Source organism: Calliopsis andreniformis, chromosome 4, assembly GCF_051401765.1.
Source record: "Calliopsis andreniformis isolate RMS-2024a chromosome 4, iyCalAndr_principal, whole genome shotgun sequence".
Classification (NCBI taxonomy): domain Eukaryota; kingdom Metazoa; phylum Arthropoda; class Insecta; order Hymenoptera; family Andrenidae; genus Calliopsis; species Calliopsis andreniformis.
In genome coordinates this window covers 10,166,560-10,186,816 of record NC_135065.1, presented here as the reverse complement: position 1 = coordinate 10,186,816, position 20,257 = coordinate 10,166,560, and the positions used below count along the sequence as shown (strand labels likewise).

Here is a 20,257-nt window from a genome sequence, read left to right as displayed (position 1 = left end):
ACGTCTCTGACTGTGTTCGAAGGGGTTCTCTACGTTTGTCGCGCGGAAAATCGATTTCGTGTGGCGCTTGATGGGAAGGTGTGTTCGTTCAAGGGACGAAAGAGGGAGAGAAAGAGAGAGCGCGAGTTATGAGGCGACAAAATGCAACAAGATGCTGCGCGAGTTGTGACGCGATGCAGTGTTTGAGAATGAAGGGACGATTTTCAAACCGAATTTTTTGGTACGGGGTCAGTGTGGTGCTGTAGGGAATATGATTGGATGGATGCATGGTTGTCAAATAAAAATTGATTATGATCTGAACTAAGCTGAGAGATTGTTATCTGAGTTATGAGGGTTGATGCACACCCCATTTGCTATTTTGGATGCAACGATATAATAATTTTCCTTGATAAAAAATCGATGTTAAGAGACTATTGAAACCAGGAGCTTCGGTTTGAAAAACGTCCCTCAGAATGGCGCAAAGAGGGAAAATGAATTCCCAGTGACACGTTCAATCCCTCTCAAAAGCCAAATATCTGAATCTCCTTACAATTCTTCTAATTTCAATCACAGAATTGAAACCACAAAGAGCAGAAAGAATACTTTTCACAAATGCAGCCACAATAAAACTCCGTGGTTTAATTAAATTCATCGCAATTCTAAAAAAAGAGAAATTGATACTAAAAGGATTGAACGTGTTCAAATACCGAGAAAGAAAATTCAATTCGCCGTCATTACAGAAGGACCACGTTCATTTGCGAACCGACACCCTTTTCCACGTCGAAATTTCATCTCGAAAAAAAAAAAAAGAGGTGAAGGGTGAAGGTAGCCGTCAAAATTTCCCCACGTATTTCATTTTCGCGGTGGCAAACAGGATTCTCGTTACTGACGCGTCGCTGTGTTTTCACAAGAGAGAGTCTGTTCGCGAAACGAACGGTCCTGTTGGAAATTAATTTTCATTTCGCTGGGCGGATCGAGCGCGTGGAAACGGGCCGTCGAAAATGATAAGCTGTCGTTAGCCCGTTTCCTCTGCCTTTTACCGCGCCATTTGCCTCCTCGATTCTCGGCTGAAAAATCTTAACGAGATTTTTGCGCGGTGAATGGCAAAGGGTCGCGCGTAGAGGCAGAGAAGAATGAGAGAATAATAAAGAAAGAAAAAAAAAAAAGAGAAAAAGGAGAGGCAGGCGGGGTGAAAAGGGGCCAAAGGGACGACAGACGAGAGTGACGTGAAAACGAGATAGGAACGGCGTAATTGTTATCGGTTTCACTGCGTTTCACGTGTGTGCGCAAGCCTGGCAAAACGTGTCAACTAACGTCAGCTGTTGCTTGAGGCCATTCCAGCTAAACGGGTCCGGAACAGTTGCAGACTTTAGTCAATATTTCTGTGCCTTCTTTTCTCTCTCTTTGTGTGCGTGTGTATGTGTGTGTGGACGTGTTCTATCGTTTTCTTTCTCTTTCTTTTTTCATTCGGCTTTTTTATACGCCACACGCCCTGGTTCCCTCTCCGAGCGCCGATCAACGACGCCCCGATTGAACGCCAGCTTCCCAGGGGGAGGATGAACAATCAACTTTTCGCGCGAGTATCTGCAGCGTGTTTTATTGAGAACCGTTTCTCGTTCCGCCATTGTTGCCAGGGAAAAAGGGCATTCAGCCCCTCGTTAAAAGCGCCTGGCGAACAGTTAGCGAGGGTCCGCGTAAAAATTTAGTAGAATTAAATTGTGGAACCCTTTTCAGTGGGACACTTCTCTATTATTAAATGCAGAACTTTTTAGAATAGATATTTCTGACAAATAGGTACTACAATTATATAGATATTCTGTGAATATAGAAATTTCTAAAGAAAAAGAATTGAACGAAAGAAGAAAGAATTTCATTTCAAGAAATTTCTTCTTGGAGATAATTGAAGAATATTGAAGATACCGAATATGAGGTTATCTTAGAAGCTCTCAATTTTCCTTGTAAGGGGGATCGAGGGAAGTCGAAGGGAGGGTCGTGATCAAGCGGATTCGTTTACCAATTAATTCCCGATAATCTATCGGCAGTGTCTGAAAGGTGATCGATTAACCCCCGCTGACGTTTCAATCTGCTGGGGAGGCGTTGCTCGATTTAATTAAAAACTCATTCGTCGGCGCTCGGGAACGGAAACAGAGCACTGGCGGATAATTTCCGAGGGAAAATCAAGGAGGAAATGTAGTGTCTCACCTGCAGCCTATAGTTGGGGTCCTGCGTCGCTGCGTGCGCTGCTAGGAACGGGTCGTAATAAACGCTGCAAAATAAAAATCACCAGTTTAAATAATGCATTCATCTTCTCTTGACATTTTTTGCTCTGAAGCTCTTAAACTCTTCAGCTTTACAGCTATCTGTTTCCAATTTTGGGGTACTCAAAATACAGGGCGATCAGTTTATGTGGAAACTCTAATGAGTATTGTCAGCAATTACAATAAATGCTGCCAATACTAGGAGAGTGTCCAGATGAACTGAGAGAGGGTGTCTTGTTGAACCCTGCATTTTTGAGCACTCTACTTGTTCCTTTCCTTAGGTCCATAAAATAAAGATCCCTGGATCACTATCATACTAAGGTACATAAAAATCGAAAGGGGACAAGTTGAGTACTCTTTCAAAACTGAAGTAAAATATTTCCTCGGAGACTTCAACGCCCACACAGCGCGTGTCGATCGAGCTTGCTGGCTCATTTCCTTAAAAATACGAGGACCCAAGAGTCTCTAAAGCTCGATCGACTTAAGAAAGCTCTCGCCCTTTTTCTGGCTGGCTTCACATCGGGCTTCGAGCAAAAATCGCTTCCCCATATGGAGAGTACACGAAGATCGAATTCTATTACGATCCTCGGCTCGACTTCACCTCGATAGGTAACAGTACAGCTTCGAAGCCATCGGTTTTGCTCTTCCGTTTCATCGAGAAACAGTAACTCCGCGATTCGAATCTAAATTTCACTTCTTCAAAGGCAAGAATTTTCGATCGTTCCTCGAATGCGGGAACTGCTCTAGATTACCCAGGAAAGTTTCTCTGTTTATTTTTACTCGAATCAAAGGGAAGGACTCGATTCGTTTCGCGAGCGGAATTTTAAAGTTTCTCGTCCATCATAGTCACCGATCGTTAACGTTATTCAGCGCCTGTTATCCAGGGTTTCCGGGGGTAGTCAACAAAAATTCATAAATCACGGCTCGCGTGTCCGTGTCCTTCATCTAAAAACGCGTCGCGATGATTGGTGAACGGGCAGCCGAGAAAACCGAATGCAAAATGAACGATTCGGACGTGTCGCGTGTCACCCAACCCGCCGCGTGAATAATGCACCTTCGCAGCGTTAACGTCATTCGAAACTAGTAAAGCTGGCAGTCGATAAGCGACGAAACGCGGGATGCATGGACCAACTGTGAACTGAAACGCTAATACAAACTTTTGCATCCCTTATTTTATCAGTCAGAATTATTTAATTAATAAACAGTCATTCCACGAACATTGAAGCGCGTTTTTGTTCGAATTCGCGAGCATTCACAAAGCCATCAATTTTGATGTGAATACGAGATTCAAATTATTGTAAAAACAGCGAAAGCTATCATGGTTTAAAAGAATTGTGAAAAAACTGGCTACACACGAACATTTTTTTTGTTTTCTACTGTGCTCGCCTGTATATATCACGATTATAAAAATGGGTCTTCGTCCGTGAATAAAAAATAAATAAATAAATAAATAAAAATACAAGAGAAAAATGTAGATATTCAGACTGGAATCGGTGTTCCAAAAAATGACTGTAGAACTTTAAAAAACGTTCTAAATTCCTTCGTGAATAAAAATAGAGGAATAATCTCGTAAAAAAGAAGATTTAAAAAAGGATCAAGATATTCTACTTTAGCGAGTCACGAAGGTGTCGGTAATCCGGAAGCTTCATATCGATCTAAACCATGCCGAAAACGTCACGATATTCCATTATAACCCCTGGCGACACATTTGCCCCTAATTTTCACCCAATTTTCGACCGCCCCCTCGTTAAAAGAAACGTTCGAGGGAAGAAGGACACGGTATCGGCGAGCAGATGCACGCCTGCGTCGATTCGACGACGTTCTGGCGATAAGGGAGCTCTCTCTGGAAGAAAAGGTCGTGTGGCACGCATAAAGGTTAGATGGTCTCATGCGGGTGCAGTGATTTCGACAGGCAGGCTAACGAGAGCGAAACGCGTGCAGTTTTCAGCTGGTAACTCGACGCTGGGCTCCGATGACTCTCGCTGATTCTGGGGAACTTCGATGACAAATTGGTAGAATTTCCAGCGGGTGGCGATAAAACTGAGCCAGCTGGTAGACGAGAAACAAAGCGTAAATCTGTCTACATTGCAGCGAACTATTGACTGTTATTGCTCCTGAACGATAGAGAAATTGATATAGAAATATAGGTCTGTTGGGCGAAATTTCTACTGCACTTTATGGGCTGGCTTTTCACAGTAACTGTATTTTATTCTCTTAGCGTGTAGTTTGGTCTTAACTGAGTGGGAAATACTGCCAGAGATTTGTGGAGAAAATTTGTAGCTTCATTTTAAATCGATACAACAGGAAATTATTAAGTTGAGTTCATCGATTCGATATGCCAAATGGAAGATTCACGAAACGATAAAGCTTCCAATACTGCCTTTAGTTTTCAAGAAGCTTCTACTCCATCTTCCACTTACACACACATAAAAAACTAGAAATTATCGTGAACTAAAATAAGAACTGTATCACATAAATCCACAAAATCCCTCATCAGGTATTAAAAGTCACTAGGACAGCAGCAAGAAATTAATTTCCATTTCCAAATTCACCAATATTTTCCACTCAATCTACAGCCCTTCGCAATTAATATAAATACCAGCTAGTACTACCAACAATCTTCCCTGAATCTGCAGTTTTGAAATTAAAAGAAAAGATGGTTGAAAAATTTTGCAAGGGTAGCCCAGTGGATCGAGTTACCAGCCGAGCATTGAAATCAGATCAATCGAAGCTCCAGTCGCGGACAGAGGCGTCGAGGCAGACGTCCCTCGTCTGTGTTCTACTTACGCAGGTGCGAAGGGATGCAGGGCCGTGGCCGCAGCCGCAGCTGCGAGCGGCCCCGGGTTCCTGGCGAGGGCCAATGCAGCTGCACTTGTCGGGAAGGCCGCCCTGGCAGCGCCGACTCGTCCTCGTTGGATGGCGACTCCTCTAAGCGCCGCGGCTGCAACAACACACACAAACGCACATGCCAATACGGGCCTACCTTCGTGTCCTGGTTCACGGTTAGTAAACGTCCGGCCACGGCCGTGTCGCTGGTCCTGGCTTGCCCAACGACGGCGAGACGAGAGGCAAGAGAGCTCTGACGAGATCGAGTTTCAGGGAGCTCAGCGAGCGGAAGAGGCTTCCTGCTTGCTAGAAAGGGGGGCGCGATTTTGAAGAGGACACTTCTGTGTCGAGGAGGGGCCCTCGACCTGGCGTCGATCGTGGATCACCGATCATCGACGTAGAGGGAGCACAGTAGAACTAGGAAGCTTAGCAACGAGCGTTGAGGAGACACATGGAGGGCGAACACTCTGGACCAGAGGCCAGGGAATCTGGTCAGGCTGAGGGAGATCCTAGTCAGACTGAGGGAGAAGCTAATCATTCTGAGGGAAGTTCAGGTCAGTCTGAGGGAGAAACTAGTCACCCTGAGGGAAATTCAAGTCAGAGTGAGGAAGAGCCCAGCCACCCTGAGGGAAATCGAAATCTGACTGAGGAAGAACGCAGCCACCCTGAGGGAAATCCAAGTCGGACTGAAGGAGAACCTAGTCAGCCTGAAGCAGAACCCAGTGACTCTCGAGAAGCCACTGACGTCGATGAAGAACTCAGTCAATCTGAAGGAGGCTTCAGCAGATGGTTCAATCTACTCTTCAGCAGAGACAGCATCGAAAAGGCAGAGCAGATTCTTCAAAAATGGCGGGAGCATCAGGAGTCTCGTCTGACGACAGAGGCAACACCTGAGCCAACCACGTCTACTTCTGAAGCTGCTCCACTTGGAACAGACCACCCTCAAACTGATTGGACAACACCCAGAGTCTCTGAAGCTAAGCCTCTGAAATCGATCATAAGAACAGAGGAGTCGAAGACAGCGAGACCTGCTTCCAGGTCTGTGGTTAGGTTCACAGTGCCAGAGGAGTGGAGAGAGATCCCGCGTCAGACGAAGCATGAGCGTCGAATGGAGAAGCTTAGACAGTTCTGGGAAAGCTCTACTTGCAGGCTGGTTATGTGCATCCTGTTTGGAGTGCTGCTGCCATGTTTCCTGATTTTCATCGCCTTGGTTGCACTTAGAAAGATGAAGGGTGAAAAGGTCGTTGCTCAGAGGACTGTCAGCGACTTGGTGACGTGAAGGATGATTGTAAAGAGAAGATGAAGAGACTGTAAAGACTCGGTAAATTAATCTTAGGGGATGGAACCGAGGCTTGGATCCTCGGATGCAGACCTGAGGAGATAGAGTCCTAATGAGGGAGCATTGCACAGGTGTTTCATTTGTAAATAGCGTCAATCAAGAGGTTGAACGTGGAGTTTGAATGGAGGTGATTGGTGTCTGGATTCAGAGACAAAATTCGACCGATCAGCTCGACGTTTCAGTAAGATCGAGTGGGATCCTTCGAAAGCGTCGAGTTCTGGGAAAAAGGAGGATCCCTAGACGCTTTACCCATCGAGGACTTTCAACGACAGTCCAGGCCAACAATTAAGAAGAAATCGCCTCTTCGACGCGGTCGTTCCGCTGATGGAACCTTTGAAGACGCTTTCGGGACCCGGAAACTGCTCTACGCGCGGAGTATCCCAGCTTCAGATCGATCGACGATTCCCGTCCTTTGATCTGGGCAAACGGAGCAATAAAAAGCTGATGGTTTCTGCCTACCTTTTGTCTGCGCCGTTGCCTCGTTTGGCTCAGCAATTTAACGTCGCTCGTTCTACTTTGCGTTTCTACCACGCGTCGAGCGTCTGTCTCGAAGAGATCGAGTCCTTTCGTCTATTGAAGCTTTTTTTTTTTTGTTCTGTACATAATTCTGTATCTTCATCGACAGTAGTAATAAACTATTTTCAGTTATCAGAAATCAGTTATTTTTATTTCATACCTACTGTTTGATGAATTGACAAGCTAGCAAATTTTTGAGAGATGGTGCTGGGTTATAGTTACGATTTGATATTGCTACCACTTTCTTTTATTCCACGGAAAAAACGATTTTTGATTTTCAAATATTCAAATATTTCGTTACGTAGAATTTTAAATATTTAAATATTTAAATACTCAAACGGTTCAGTATTTCAAATTTTAAATATTCAAATATTCAAAAATTTCCACACCTCCATTTTTACGTATTTCACTATTTTACTATTCAAGTTTCAACATATCAAAAAGTCAAATCTAACTTTGTTAATATTCAAATTTCTAAAGCTTCTATTTATCTCAATTTTCAGATTACAATTCACAGAATAATATTACCTACTTTCTTCACAAACCTTTAAATCGTAACCATAACCGTGCATCTCTGCATTTCAATCTCCCATACGGAATTTCTCGATAATCAAAGCTCTATTTGAGAGTCTCTCGAATCTCTTGCAAAAACAGACGCAGCGATTAGTACGAGGAGAAAAGAAAACTAGCACTGTTGGTTAGGCTATAGAACTGGATACAACGAGCAACAATCAACAATCAACAGTCAACAAACAACAACAACAGCAACTTGGGTTGGTTAACAGTCAACTACTGTGCAAGTGTCGCACGAGTGATGTTAGCCGCGGAGCGGAAGTTAACGGGTCGTGAACGAACTGGAGGCGGTTACTGGCCGACTACTGCGGCACTGTAAAAGTTGGGTGCGTCAAAGAACAAGACTAGAGCGTGATGCATATACAGCAGGCGCATTCCAAAAACAGGATCTTGGGGGTGGATGGTGATAATGAAATAAACGACGGTGATCGAACGCGTCCGATTCGCTCTGTGGTCGAAGTTCAAACATTTATCTTCGAAAGGAGGTCAAGCATCAATTTCGCGATGGCAAATTTTCTATTATACACAAGGAACTTGTGTTATACTCGCCGTGTCCATTAATTAATAAGGACTAACTAATATTCAGGTAATTAATCTTTGAGAGAGTCTCAAAAATTGTTCTTTTTTAAATAGCTAAAGGACTCCCCAGTCCAGTGTCGATTTCAAAGCTTTTTAGATTCTCATTTTATTAGGAAAAAAAAAAGAGTTATGAAAAAATAGAAGGAAAGAATTTCGACCACAGATAGACAATCGGCGCGAGCGCCCTAATTGGCGCAGGGTTCTCTAATTACGTGACAGGAGCATCGACAATGCGTGTCCCAGAGAGAGAAGGGGTGAGGGTGGCGGGGGATGAACGGTGAAAAACATACAGAAAACAGAATCGGTGCTCGACGAGCTGGCGACAATGGCAGCCACTGCGAGCCGCTTGTTTCCGGTGTATTTTCTTTTCCGATCGTGCAAAACCGAGGACCTCTTCGACGCTGCATCGACCACTCATTAATGAAATGTTAATGATATTAAGGGTCAGTGGATGTAGAAGAAAGGAAACTAGAATTGTCGAAACGTTAGTCAAGAGATTGCCTCGAAATTTCTGGAAAATTGTGAATTCTTGAAGGCTCGATTGGGAAGAAATGAGAGAGGAAATAGAGACTCGTAGGGCGATTCGAAGCTAAGGGAAATGGGAGACGGTTCAATTATCCTAGTAGGTGGACGAGTCACGACGTAATTAAAAGGGGATCCTTTTAATTAATTCGTTGTAATCGCGCCGGGGCAATTTGTCACGTTGGCCGAGCGATTACGTGGTCAGCTATTGGACGATGATCCTTAATTAAGTCGAGAACGCTGACTGATCTGCGCTCGGGACTTTCGTCAGAGGCTTGCTCAGAGAATCTTTGGGAAACTGGGAACGAAATGAGGAAGTGAAAAATTAGGTTCCAGTCAAAAGAAATGGGCTCCGATTTGGAGCCAGGATGAGGCAATCTCTCGATTTCGAGCTGAGACTCTGGTCTCTGAGTGAGGAGGGAACAAGTGTCTCTTGGAGCACCAAACACTATTTAAATTAGAGAAACAGAAATTTGTTAATTAAATGATTCTATAGAGATTCTACTTTAAAAAGAATTTGTAATAATTTCTATTGACCTATTTTAATAGTGTCCTCTTCTTAAGCTGGGTCTACCCTCTATGTCACATAACAAAAATATATAACTTTTCAGAAAACAGAAAAGAGGCGTATGTATAACACTTCTCTTATCTGTTTCCTAAAACTTTATATAACTTTATTATACAGGACAAGTCACATACCTGTATCACCTGAATTTTCTTGTAAATTACTTGTCGCATGAAAAGATATTTCAAAGGAAACATGTTTGGTATCAAAAGGAGCATATGCTCTCCACACCAAACAACTTTCCTTTGAAACATATATTAATGCAATAAACAGTGTACAAGAAAATTCAAGCGACACAGTAACATCACTCACCCTCCCTAACACGCAATGTAAACCCACCTTCAATCACTACAATTTTCCTCAAAGCTAATAATACCAAGAGCAACAGAAAACAGATTCTATGTACCTATAACTCAAGATGCAACAGTCTAAAGTGCATACCTTCACACACAAATTTCCACGTTTCTCTACCTCTGACTTTAATATCATACATTAGGCAACAGTGTAGGCTCTCAGAAGCACCGATTTCCCTCGACACGGGTCGCCCTCACAGTGGACAGGTTCGTACGCATGTAACGCGGAGAAAGAGGGGCAAGGGGTGTAGGGTAGGTGTCGTGCTAGTGGTTTCGTTCAATCTCGCGTCATTTTCCGGCAGAGGATTATTAGAAGTCTCTGTACCTTCGTCTTGCCGCCGCCCTTGGTGCAAGGACGAGCGGTGCAGCCGCAGGGGATGGGGTCACCGCGGCTGCGGCGACCGCTGCAGCTGCAGCTGCCGATGGCGTCGCCGCCCCCAGCCAGCTCCACGGCATGGCCGGCAGCCTGTATCCTGTTTTTGCCAGAAACTGTTAGTTCGTTGCCTAGTTGCTAGGGCTATCGTTTAGGTCGCGTCCGTGCAACCCTTTCCTCAGACGCCGTGGATCTTTGTAAACTACCCTTCTCGTGGTCTGCTGCTATCTTTCAAGAGGCGTTCGAATCTTAAAGATATACCACTTTGATATCAATTAGGGAATGTTATTAAAATTGAGGAAATTTTGAGGCATGGTGGATAATATTATTTGAGGCTTGTTGAGTACTTGAGTTTTTAAATTGAGTTGAGTCTAACTTTAGTGAAAATTGAAAGGGTAGAAGCACTCGATCCACGGTTCTACTGATTAGGGGCTGAACTTGGCAGTTCGTCGCTTACAATTTTTAGCTTTCTTAACAATCGAAGTATTTTCTAATTTAGTAAATCTCGAGTACGCTGGATTGCTAACTTCTCGTTTGTTTATCTGAGCTTGAGGAGACAGAGTGTTACTATAATCGAATTAATGATATTGGAACCCTTGGTAATTTGGCATTGTGTCAGTTAGCGAGTTCTGTTTTCCTGTGAACGTGATTCTTAATTTCTAATCTTAAGCATAGTCCTGTCAGTGTCTGAATTCATTTCAGCAAGTAACTAGAATCCCGATTAATTTACGATTTTCCTGCCTGACGCCTCCCACAAATTAATTAATATCTGTTCATTTGTTCGGACTGTCATTATTCGAGTCAGAGATCGTCATTGTCGGCGTCTAGAGGATACGAGGAACCCGACACCGTACCAGCGATCCATGTACGGGAATTACAGCACTGCAAGTAACACGAGAGACAAAGTAACCGAATATCGAGACGGATTAACACACCACGGCGGAATCGCGTATTCAAATTTCATGCAAAGCTGTGGACGACTGGAGCAGACGCCCTACGTCGGCCCTTCCGGTTCGTTAGGGACGAAATTTCGATATGGATTTATTAAACTCCCAGCGCTCCCATTTAATTATTAACTTCGTCGTCGTTCGTTACCGCGATTTCAACCCCCTTTCAACCTTCTTTTTTCGGGCCTCTTCGAGGGATTGTAACTCGAGAGTTTCCATTCGAATCTCATTCTATAATTTGTAGTTTTCAGCACTCTTGAATTTCGCGATAATTTTACGCAGAGTTGTAACTTTTAAACAAGAGAAGAGAGGAACAATGAAGCCACCGAATATTTGATTTCTGCAATAGTAGGGAATCGATTTCTTTTTATACCTATTTTTCCTTTCGCGAACCAGAGTTCCATTTACGCGATCCCATCATCGTCGATATACACTCGACGCCTCGAATTAATCGAATTCCAACTTCGCAGACAGCCATTGCGTCACGTTTTTGGGTCAATTTGCGAGATAGCGTCGATTTTTTGGAATCTTGTTTTCTTGCTCCTTTAATAATTCTCGTATGGGAGATACATCGTTCGCCATGAGTCACGCTTTTTTTTTAATTAATATTCCAAGCAACGTGCCCGATTGCGCTGTGTGTCGATGCATTGTTAATCGAGTCGGTCTTTTCGATGTTGACTCGTTCGATGCGTGTTTATCGGCGCATACGAGCGAACTGCTAATTACGACTGCATTTATTTATCGATTTATTGCCAGTCGAGGGTACTCTGAGAGCTTCTCTCGGGTTACTGTTATTATTCTTCCGTTACGTGACGATCGAAGAATTCTCATTAATTCTTCCTTCCTGTAATTAACAGTCGATCGTAATTTCAAATCTAAAGATTGTAATATTATTAATTGCAAATGAAAGGTATTGTGAAGCGGGATTTCTAGTAATTTTCACATTATTCGCACTTTTCGAGGCAGTTTAATTGGAATTTGATTCCATATCTGGAATGTATAATTAATAATGAGAATATTTTTCGAACCTTTACACCTTTTAAAATAAGTGAGATATTGTTTGATGTGTACGTAGTGTTCGAGGGTGCTTTTATCGTAGAGGCTTCAATAAGATTTCCAGCTGCTGGTTTTCCCTCGACTCCATAAGAGACACTGAACGACCTTGTCAAGAGGACTCCTTGCTATCCCACTGCCAGAGGGTCTGTTATGAGTCATTGATACGATTGAGTCCCTCGGTGGAAGGGGTAGAATTTAGGCTTCGTCGAGAATCCACGAATTAAGTAGACTAGGATCGTTTTACACAGACACGCGTTTGCACTTGACATCTCGAAGTTCACGCCTCGATTCAATCACTGAATACAAATCTCCATTTCTCTTCAATTATTAACCCCTTGAATTGGGATGTTGGGAATGGTCCTCTAAGTGGTATCAAGTATAGCACACATGGATGATCAATTATTGAACAGTCTATCTTCTCCCATTCAGAATTCTCAGATTTTCATTTCACTTTGTTCATTTATGAATCCTCGTCTAATATTCCCTGCCAAGTCTTGAATTTCTCATTGTCTCTTCTCAATTTCCTCTGTTGGTAGTTCTCCTTTAAACCACAACGAGCCATCTATTTTCCTCAAATTTTTCCACGTTTCCTACAAACGATGACACAGCCAAACGAGAAGGGAATCAATGAAATTTCTATTCCAGTTTCACAGTGCGTCGACAGTCACCCCTCATAACCACCCCCAAAACACACTACTACATAATTAACAGATCCGAATCGTGGTACAATTAATTATGCAAATAGCTGGCGTGTTCAATTTGTTATTAGATTCATTTGAAAGAGGTGGTGGCGATTAACGAGGGGAAACGGGAGCGGATTCCAGCGCGATTCTCTTTGCTGGCCGACAGTGAATCACGAAGGAAAATTGTTTCGCGTGAAATCCAGCTTTGCCAACGAGATCGACGGCCCTTGAATAATGGACAAATTCAACCGTGTTACGTAGAAATGTTTATGCATTTCAAACTGAATTATGCGTCCTTTACAGAGTCCATTTTCTACCTCTGCGAGTTTATAAATTATCGTTGAAACGCTGAATGGAGTCTACGAAGATTAAATGATCTTCATAAACTTGTAATCTTCTTAATAGAAAGCTTTAATTTCGATGCATCGTATGGGAGACATTTCAAAGTCTTCTTATAGCTTGGAATCCCTTTCTGTGGTGAGCTAGCCACAAATGGTGATCATAAACACCAATAGTAATCAAAAGATTAATTTTAAAGAAAGATCTATTCACTCGATTCATTACTCTTCGTAGCAAAGTGAAGCAAAATGTAATTTGATTAAGAACTGAAAATGATAATTAACGTGAAATCAAGTCAGTAATCATAGATGATTGATTAGCGAGCAATGAATTAAATCGTAATTACATGTAATGAAAGTTATTGTAACCCAAGGATATGATTGATTAAAAGCTGATTACATTCTTGATTATAATTGAATTAATAATTTAATATCTAATGGGCTTCATTCTCTCTCCCCAAAATAATTCACTGTCAGTTTTCATACTCCCAACTATTCTCAGCTCTCTATCCTCATCACTACAAACTCTGCAAAATTCTATAGAAACCCCAGAATTGAACAATTCATTTCTAATGAAATTCCTCGATCCTCGAAAACCCGCAGTGGAAGTTGTCATTATTAGGCAAGCCTCGCGTAACCTTGAGCCGCTGAAAAGCCACGCTGCCGCCATGATATCGCGGAATCAATGGAGGTCTGGCGCATCGGTTCGCTTACACGTCGAGAGTCATCGTCGGTCCAGGCCGCCGCGAGTAATTAATACGATTGAATTCTATTCGATGGTTCGAGCAGCTTTGAGGCTTTCGCGCGGAGGCTGCAGACGCAGGGGTGGCGAGAGGGTTGGAAACTCCATCGACGGGGTCGCGAGGGGTGCGGCGGAGGGTGGCTCTGCTGGCAGGGTTGCTGCGAGCGATCAATAAACGCTGCTGCCAGCATCCACCCCTGGATCCGCGTCTACGTCCCTCCTCTCGCTCTCTCTCTCTTCCTCTCACCCCTGGGTACTTTCTTCCAAACCACCCTCCTTGTCGCTCCATCCAGTTCCTTTCTTCCCTTGTCCTCTCGTGGCTCGCTGCATGGAACGCGTCTCGTCTCGCTTCTTCGAGGTTTTCCCTCGACCACTTGAAGTTTTCTTCCCACTTTTCCGTCGGGTAGAATTTCACCCCTGTTCTTTTGCGTCGATTGGCCTCCTGACTTTCGAATTTCTGTTTCCTACATTTTTGAGATCCCCCGAACCCCTGAAGTGCTCCAGACTCCTGTGCCTGCTTCCCTTTGGAGACGCCTGGCTTCCATCGAGTTTTATTTTCTTTTTTTTTCTTTTAGTTATTTGTGTCTTTCAGACCTCTCGCCACTCGCGCAATTTCTTCGATATTCTATCTCCCATCTCGTGTGTTTCTCATCGATTCCTGCGACATGCAGCTGCACCCTTTCGATCCCTTGTCTCTCCTGTTCTATCAGCTACGCTTTAGTTTCTGTTCCCGCGTGCGTCTGCGACAGTCCTCCATCTTCCGATTACTTTTCCTTTCTTCCCTATCAGGAAACTTCTCCATTTTCTGCTCTAGTATTTTCCATCAACCCGTGACAGTCGATTTCACCCCCTTCCTGGTTGAGGTACACTGTTCTCATTTCTCTGTGTCACTCTTCTATCCTTATGTTATTCTTTTTCCCTTAAATTCCTACTTTGATTTCATCCACTTTGCTTTATTATTAACACCCCTTTCATCACTGTTACTGATATCCTTTCACTGTCACTCTTAGAGTCACTCTTGGAGTCTCTCTTGGAGCAAGTAGAAACGTGTCAAAATATTATTTTTTCGACGAAATGAAAATTTCTGCAACACTAAGGCCTCCTGTCAATTCATTAGCATTTGAAACGCGATCACTAGATACCCTAGGTCGTTCTTACAGGGGGTTGAAAAAGGTCGCGACGACGCGAATAGACTCCCAGAAACGGGGTGGACCGTGGGGGCGAGAAGGGAGACACGGGTAGGGTGGCAGACAGACGAGAATGGCGAGAGAAGTGGAGGTAGAACAGAGCGCACATCGACAGACGGTGAGCCCTGGCTGGCTCGAAAGTCAAATGCACTAGAACCACAGTCGCATGAACTACGAGTAAAGCAACACCGATTACGTACTTCCTCTTGGCAATTACGTCTAGTCACATCTACGTTCGCGAGGGCTGATCGTCCGAGTGTCCACCAATTTTGGTCGACCCGAGGGCTGGGGACAGCCGCCTCGGAAGATGGCACACCCTCGTTGACCAGAATTGAACGTTGGAAATAGGGGTGGCTCGGGGAGAAGTGGTTATGGTGTGAAATTCACGCGAAAGGTTCTGAACCGTCTTTTCCCTCCAAATTAAAAGGAGACACAAATTTAGAAAATATTTCAATGGCGAATTGAAATGATCCTCCAGGACTCTAGGAAATTAAAATTAAAAATTGAGGGAGTTCCTTTGAGAGAAGAATAGAAAAAAAATGAGATTTGATAATTACCAAGGGACAGGATTTCAACGAGGGTAAATTATTCGCTAATATTTTAGAACAGTATTAATTCAGAAGAAACTCCTCTTGGATGTAGACTCCACCGATTAACTTCAGATTATCGTCAGATATAGTGATACTCTTCCGAGCAAAATTTCCTAGACTTCAGAATCCGATAGAGTTACCGAACTTCAAGAAAGGAGGATCGACGATAATTAAAAGAAGACCGTCGAGACAGAATGAGAAGTTCAAATACCTCTGCATTACAGATAGCTGTCTGAAGTTAGAAGATAATTCAGAAATCTCTCAATTGCCAGGAAATTGTTAAGCAATTCATCGCGGCGATCAGTGAGATTAATTTCTAATAAGAAGACTTAATCAGAAAAAAAAAATAGGAACTTGAGAACCTTTCGCGTGATTTCGTACTTTTTCTTCCTGAGGATTATTCAAGATATCAATAATATTCGGATAATAGGGGGACCTCTTCCTGAAGCCAGCAACAAATACATTCTTCACGATTAAACGAGTACAGTAATTCTCGCTACACAGACACGACTGAAATTCGCAGCCGAGGGGCTTCGAGTTCGCGGCAGCCGATCAAAATCGATCCATAATCCATGCACTAAGAAACGATCCGTTCCATAAATAACAATAACAATAATAATAGTAATAATAATAATATCATATAGTTGTATGGTACGAAAGCCATTCAAAAAACAAGAAAGGTACTGGTATACCGAGCAATGTGAGTTAAGACGGTTGCGCAAAGAGGTAGATGCAGAGATTAGTACGAAATTTTGGTGAGCTGTTCTACCATTTTCTTTCTCGTTGAAAGAAACACTACCTACTGGACGACCATCGGGAATACGTGTCTCCGTAGTGCTGTTAAGTACATTGTCCATCACGAAGTGTCTGTACAAAAGTGTATGTGAGTGTAGAAAATTCGCTCAAAATTGGGAAGGATTTTACTCGTCCAGTCACGTCGTTTTATCTGACCCACCCTATAGATACTGTGAATCTATAATTTTAATTTCAGCATGAGAGATATTCTGTCTGTCAAGATTTTATTTCTCGTCTTCTTTCGAGTAATCGCTATATTAAGTAATTTTTGTGAGCCTCGTCTTTTGGGATGTCTTTTGAATAATTAAAACGACGTCACGACCGACGACGATTACGCGCCACCCTTTCTAACGCGCGTCAGTTATGCCTTTGGTGGTTACGGCTCGTTAAAGGAGTGGGAGAAAAAAAAGAAGAAAAGATGTAGAAGTCGTCTCATTTCCTTTCTGTCTGTTCCAAGGAGGAAAGGATTATCTGTCGAGCTTTCGAGTAAAAAAGGAAGCGCACCCCTTCGAGGGCGACTACTAATTGCTGGCGGTGCTTGCACGCTCAGCGGTAACTAATTAAGGCTACGCACTGAGTCTAATTAGTGAATGCCAGGCTAAACAACCAGTAAGAAAGGTGAACGTTACATGTATATGGATGTACTCGTGTCTGCTTGGAAACGACGCCGAGGTCGGCGACGAGGCTCGCCGAGTTCGATTTTCGAGTGTCGATTGCTGAGGATCGAGTTTTCAAAAGCGACAGGTCAAAATGAACAGCTTAGTAAAACACTAAGTCGAAAGTATTAAAGAAAGTTAGATACTGCATACAAAGAGGCGCGAGTTTGCATTGAGCGCAGGGGAATATTTGTAAAATGAATTTTCGAGAATTAATTAGATAGAGAAGGTTAATGCTTTCGAGATGCATGCACAGTAGTTTGGAGAATTTCGCTCCCCCGTGTACAGCATTTTGAAAACCTCAACTTCCCCTCCCGCGGCGCTTCGAAAACTCGATTTCCAGGTGCACAGAAAATTTCATTCTCTCCTGTCGAGTGTGTGCTCTGAAAAATGTCTGCCTTGATTGTCTCGAGAATCGATAGCGAGCGACGTGACCGACGCGATCGGCGCCCGAACGAGGCGATACGAGAATTAATTAGTTACCACTAAATCAAAGGCGGCACTTGTCGAGCATGCAGCAACCTTCGCCCGGCCAAAAACTGATTCTCATGTCTCTCGCCAACTAACACACCGTGCCACGTTCCAATAACATTAATCAATGACAACAGTTCCAATAAAAAAAAGAAGAAGAAGAAGAAGAAGTAGAATAAGAAGGGGAAACAAAAAGAAGAGACAAAATGAACGAGAGTACAGACTAGAGGAGGACAATAGAGCACGATAACAGTGGGAGGTGAATGATAATCGGAGTGACAGGAGTAACTGAGAGAAAAAAAGAGAAAAATAAAAAGAAGAGACAAAGAGAAGAGGAAGGCGAAATAAAAGATGTCGAATGCCGCCGTGGCAGGCCAATGATAAAAGAGGGGGGGAAAAAAAAAAGATCAGCAATGGAACTCGAGGGGATATTACTGTTGCGAGAAAGAGGGGGTGGGTGAGAGAACACAGCCAGAGACGCTAATTAAAAAGAAGATAACGTTACGTTTTCCAATGGAGAGGGCAAGGAAAAAAGAAAGAGAGAATGAAAGGAAGCGTTCCGCGGCGGAAGATACGCTTTCTTCCTTCCCTCATTATGCCCTCTCTCTCGCGGGGGCTTTTGAAAAAGCGAGCAATTAGCTGGTACAACTCGCGTATCCACGATTCACCCTTCACCTCCCCTCTTCATCCCCCTCAATCTTTCTCGTGGAAAACCATGGAGAAGGCGAGAAGGGGCGGCTGGGTGAGAAAAAGGGAGAGGGTGGTACTCGCTGGGAGGTTCGGACTAAAGGATAGAAAAGTTAAGAGAAGAACGAAAATATATGAGAAGAAAGATACAGAAAAAAAAGAAGGAAACGAACGTGTAAGATACACTAGGAAACGCAAGATCGTTTCCGGCAATCCACACTACTTCAGCTCTCGTACGTGTACGTAGGTGCAAAAATGTAAATATATAAGTAATCTGTACGACTGCCAGGACGGACGTACCATAACACGTGAAATTATAATATAATAATAGTTACAGAGTGTGCGTATCCACTGGCTCGTCGATCTTTGGATTAATTCGTCCCTTAGATATTTAAAAGAAGTTGAGGAATTCTGTTTCCTCAGGGAACTAAATTTCACGGAATTTTCGTTTGACGATCGACGCAGGTGAATACGCTCACTGTTATATCGTTACATATTCAATATAGATTATATGTATGTATGTTTATATATATAATATATGTATTCACAGGTGAATCTCATATGAAGGCAAGCCAAGGCCACGACATGAGACGTGCAAATTAAAAAAGGTAATAATTATTAAAAAAAAGAAGCAAGTAAAAAATTCTCTCCCAAAACCGCTTTCCAACCACAACCAAGCACAACCACAGGCAAGGTACGGGCCTTTGTCAACGAGACAGTCATCAACCAGTGAATATGTGGCGCATTACCGTGATTATTATATATATATATAATATGTAATAGTAACAATTCGAAAAAAATATCTATACATTGTATATATATATATACGTATAAGTATACGTATGAGGTATTAAAGGGATGATCGGTCGGGAACGAAGATCAAAGGGAAAATTGAAGAGGAACTCGGGGGTGGTTGAATAGGGGGAGGAAAGGGGGATGATGTTAGGGAGAAAAAAGAGGTGTCGAGAACGCGTGACGAAAGGGATCGTCGAGGATCGATTAATGACACGTGTCTGTGTGTGTGTGGGAGCCAGCGAACCGTGCACTGTCGCTGGCCGATCGTTAATACAACTATTGTTTAGCCACAGTGGTCTGTATTAATCGTGGCGATCGGTTAAACGAATCGACGAGCAGCTCGACTTCGATTCGATGGAAAAGTGACGGAACGGTGCTGGGTGAAGTCGAATGTCGAATACTCGATACCTCGACCCGATTTTTAACCCCGAATCAACGTCGAAGTTGCTGAGCTGCGACTGTTTCAATTATTGACTCGAACTACTTCGGAAGCCAGAGCTAATTATAATTATGCCGCGAACGGTGAACTTGAAATTAATAAAGCACGATGGTATTATAATTTTGATAACGCGCGTCTCGTTATTAAATCATCCCCAAATGACGCGATCGCGCGGAATGAGAGCGATAACTCGCAAAATTGCTGTTCAGGAATACAGAGATGTTTGTGCGGTTATAGTCACGTTTTATGAACAGATGATTCTATTTTAAATAGATGAAATTCAGAAATTGAAATCAAGAAAAAAGCTACAAGAATTTCGAGTATTGAAAAATTTCAATATTTGGTAATTTGAAAACTGTGATGTTAAAAAGTCTGAGAAATTTAACATGCCTAACACAGAGAGATTAAAAAATAGTAATAGAGACATCATACGTAACTATAGCCAGGCATTTCTGTACCACCATCGAATCACGACTTCGTCAACCCATTCGAAACCCAGCACAGTCAGGTCAGTTAGGTGTCACAAGATAAACTCCAAATTCTAGCAGCCAGTTACTCGTTGAACCGAGAGAAAAATGGATACGTGTGAAACAAACGAGACAGTGCTTTCAGAGACTCGTATAAGTGTACGTGTGGTTGCGAGCAAGTGTGTGCGCGGCGACATCCGGCCGTATTAATCGATTAATCGAGGGTCAGGAGCGAGACAGCCGTGATGGTGGATCGTTCGAGGGTGAAAGACGAGGAGAGGGGGTTGTAAAAAGAGAGTAGGGGAGGATGGGTACTCGAGAAGGCACAGAGAGCGGGTGAGAGTTAATGGTAGTAATCGTTACGCTAAAAATTAATCAAATCATACGGAATTATTACGTACGAAGAAATACCTCATGCTTTTACCACCGGACAGAGGAAACCCTAGAATACTAAAAGCTAGCACAGGCGAGATTTCGTATTTTTGTTTTTTTTTTTTGCATTCGACACTAAAACAATCCCC

At 43.1% G+C, this 20,257-nt stretch overlaps 1 protein-coding gene across 1 annotated transcript in view; it reads right to left on the bottom strand.

Moving 5' to 3' along the window:
- LOC143178638 (uncharacterized) overlaps positions 1-20,257 on the bottom strand; it is a 262,313-nt gene that overhangs the window by 8,801 nt on the left and 233,255 nt on the right. Inside the window, exons 21-23 of the mRNA XM_076377419.1 lie at positions 5,025-5,178; positions 2,182-2,245; positions 1,294-1,320 (exon numbers count right to left, since the gene is read on the bottom strand). Coding sequence (XP_076233534.1) covers positions 1,294-1,320; positions 2,182-2,245; positions 5,025-5,178 — 245 coding nt within the window. The remainder of the gene's footprint in view (positions 1-1,293; positions 1,321-2,181; positions 2,246-5,024; positions 5,179-20,257) is intronic.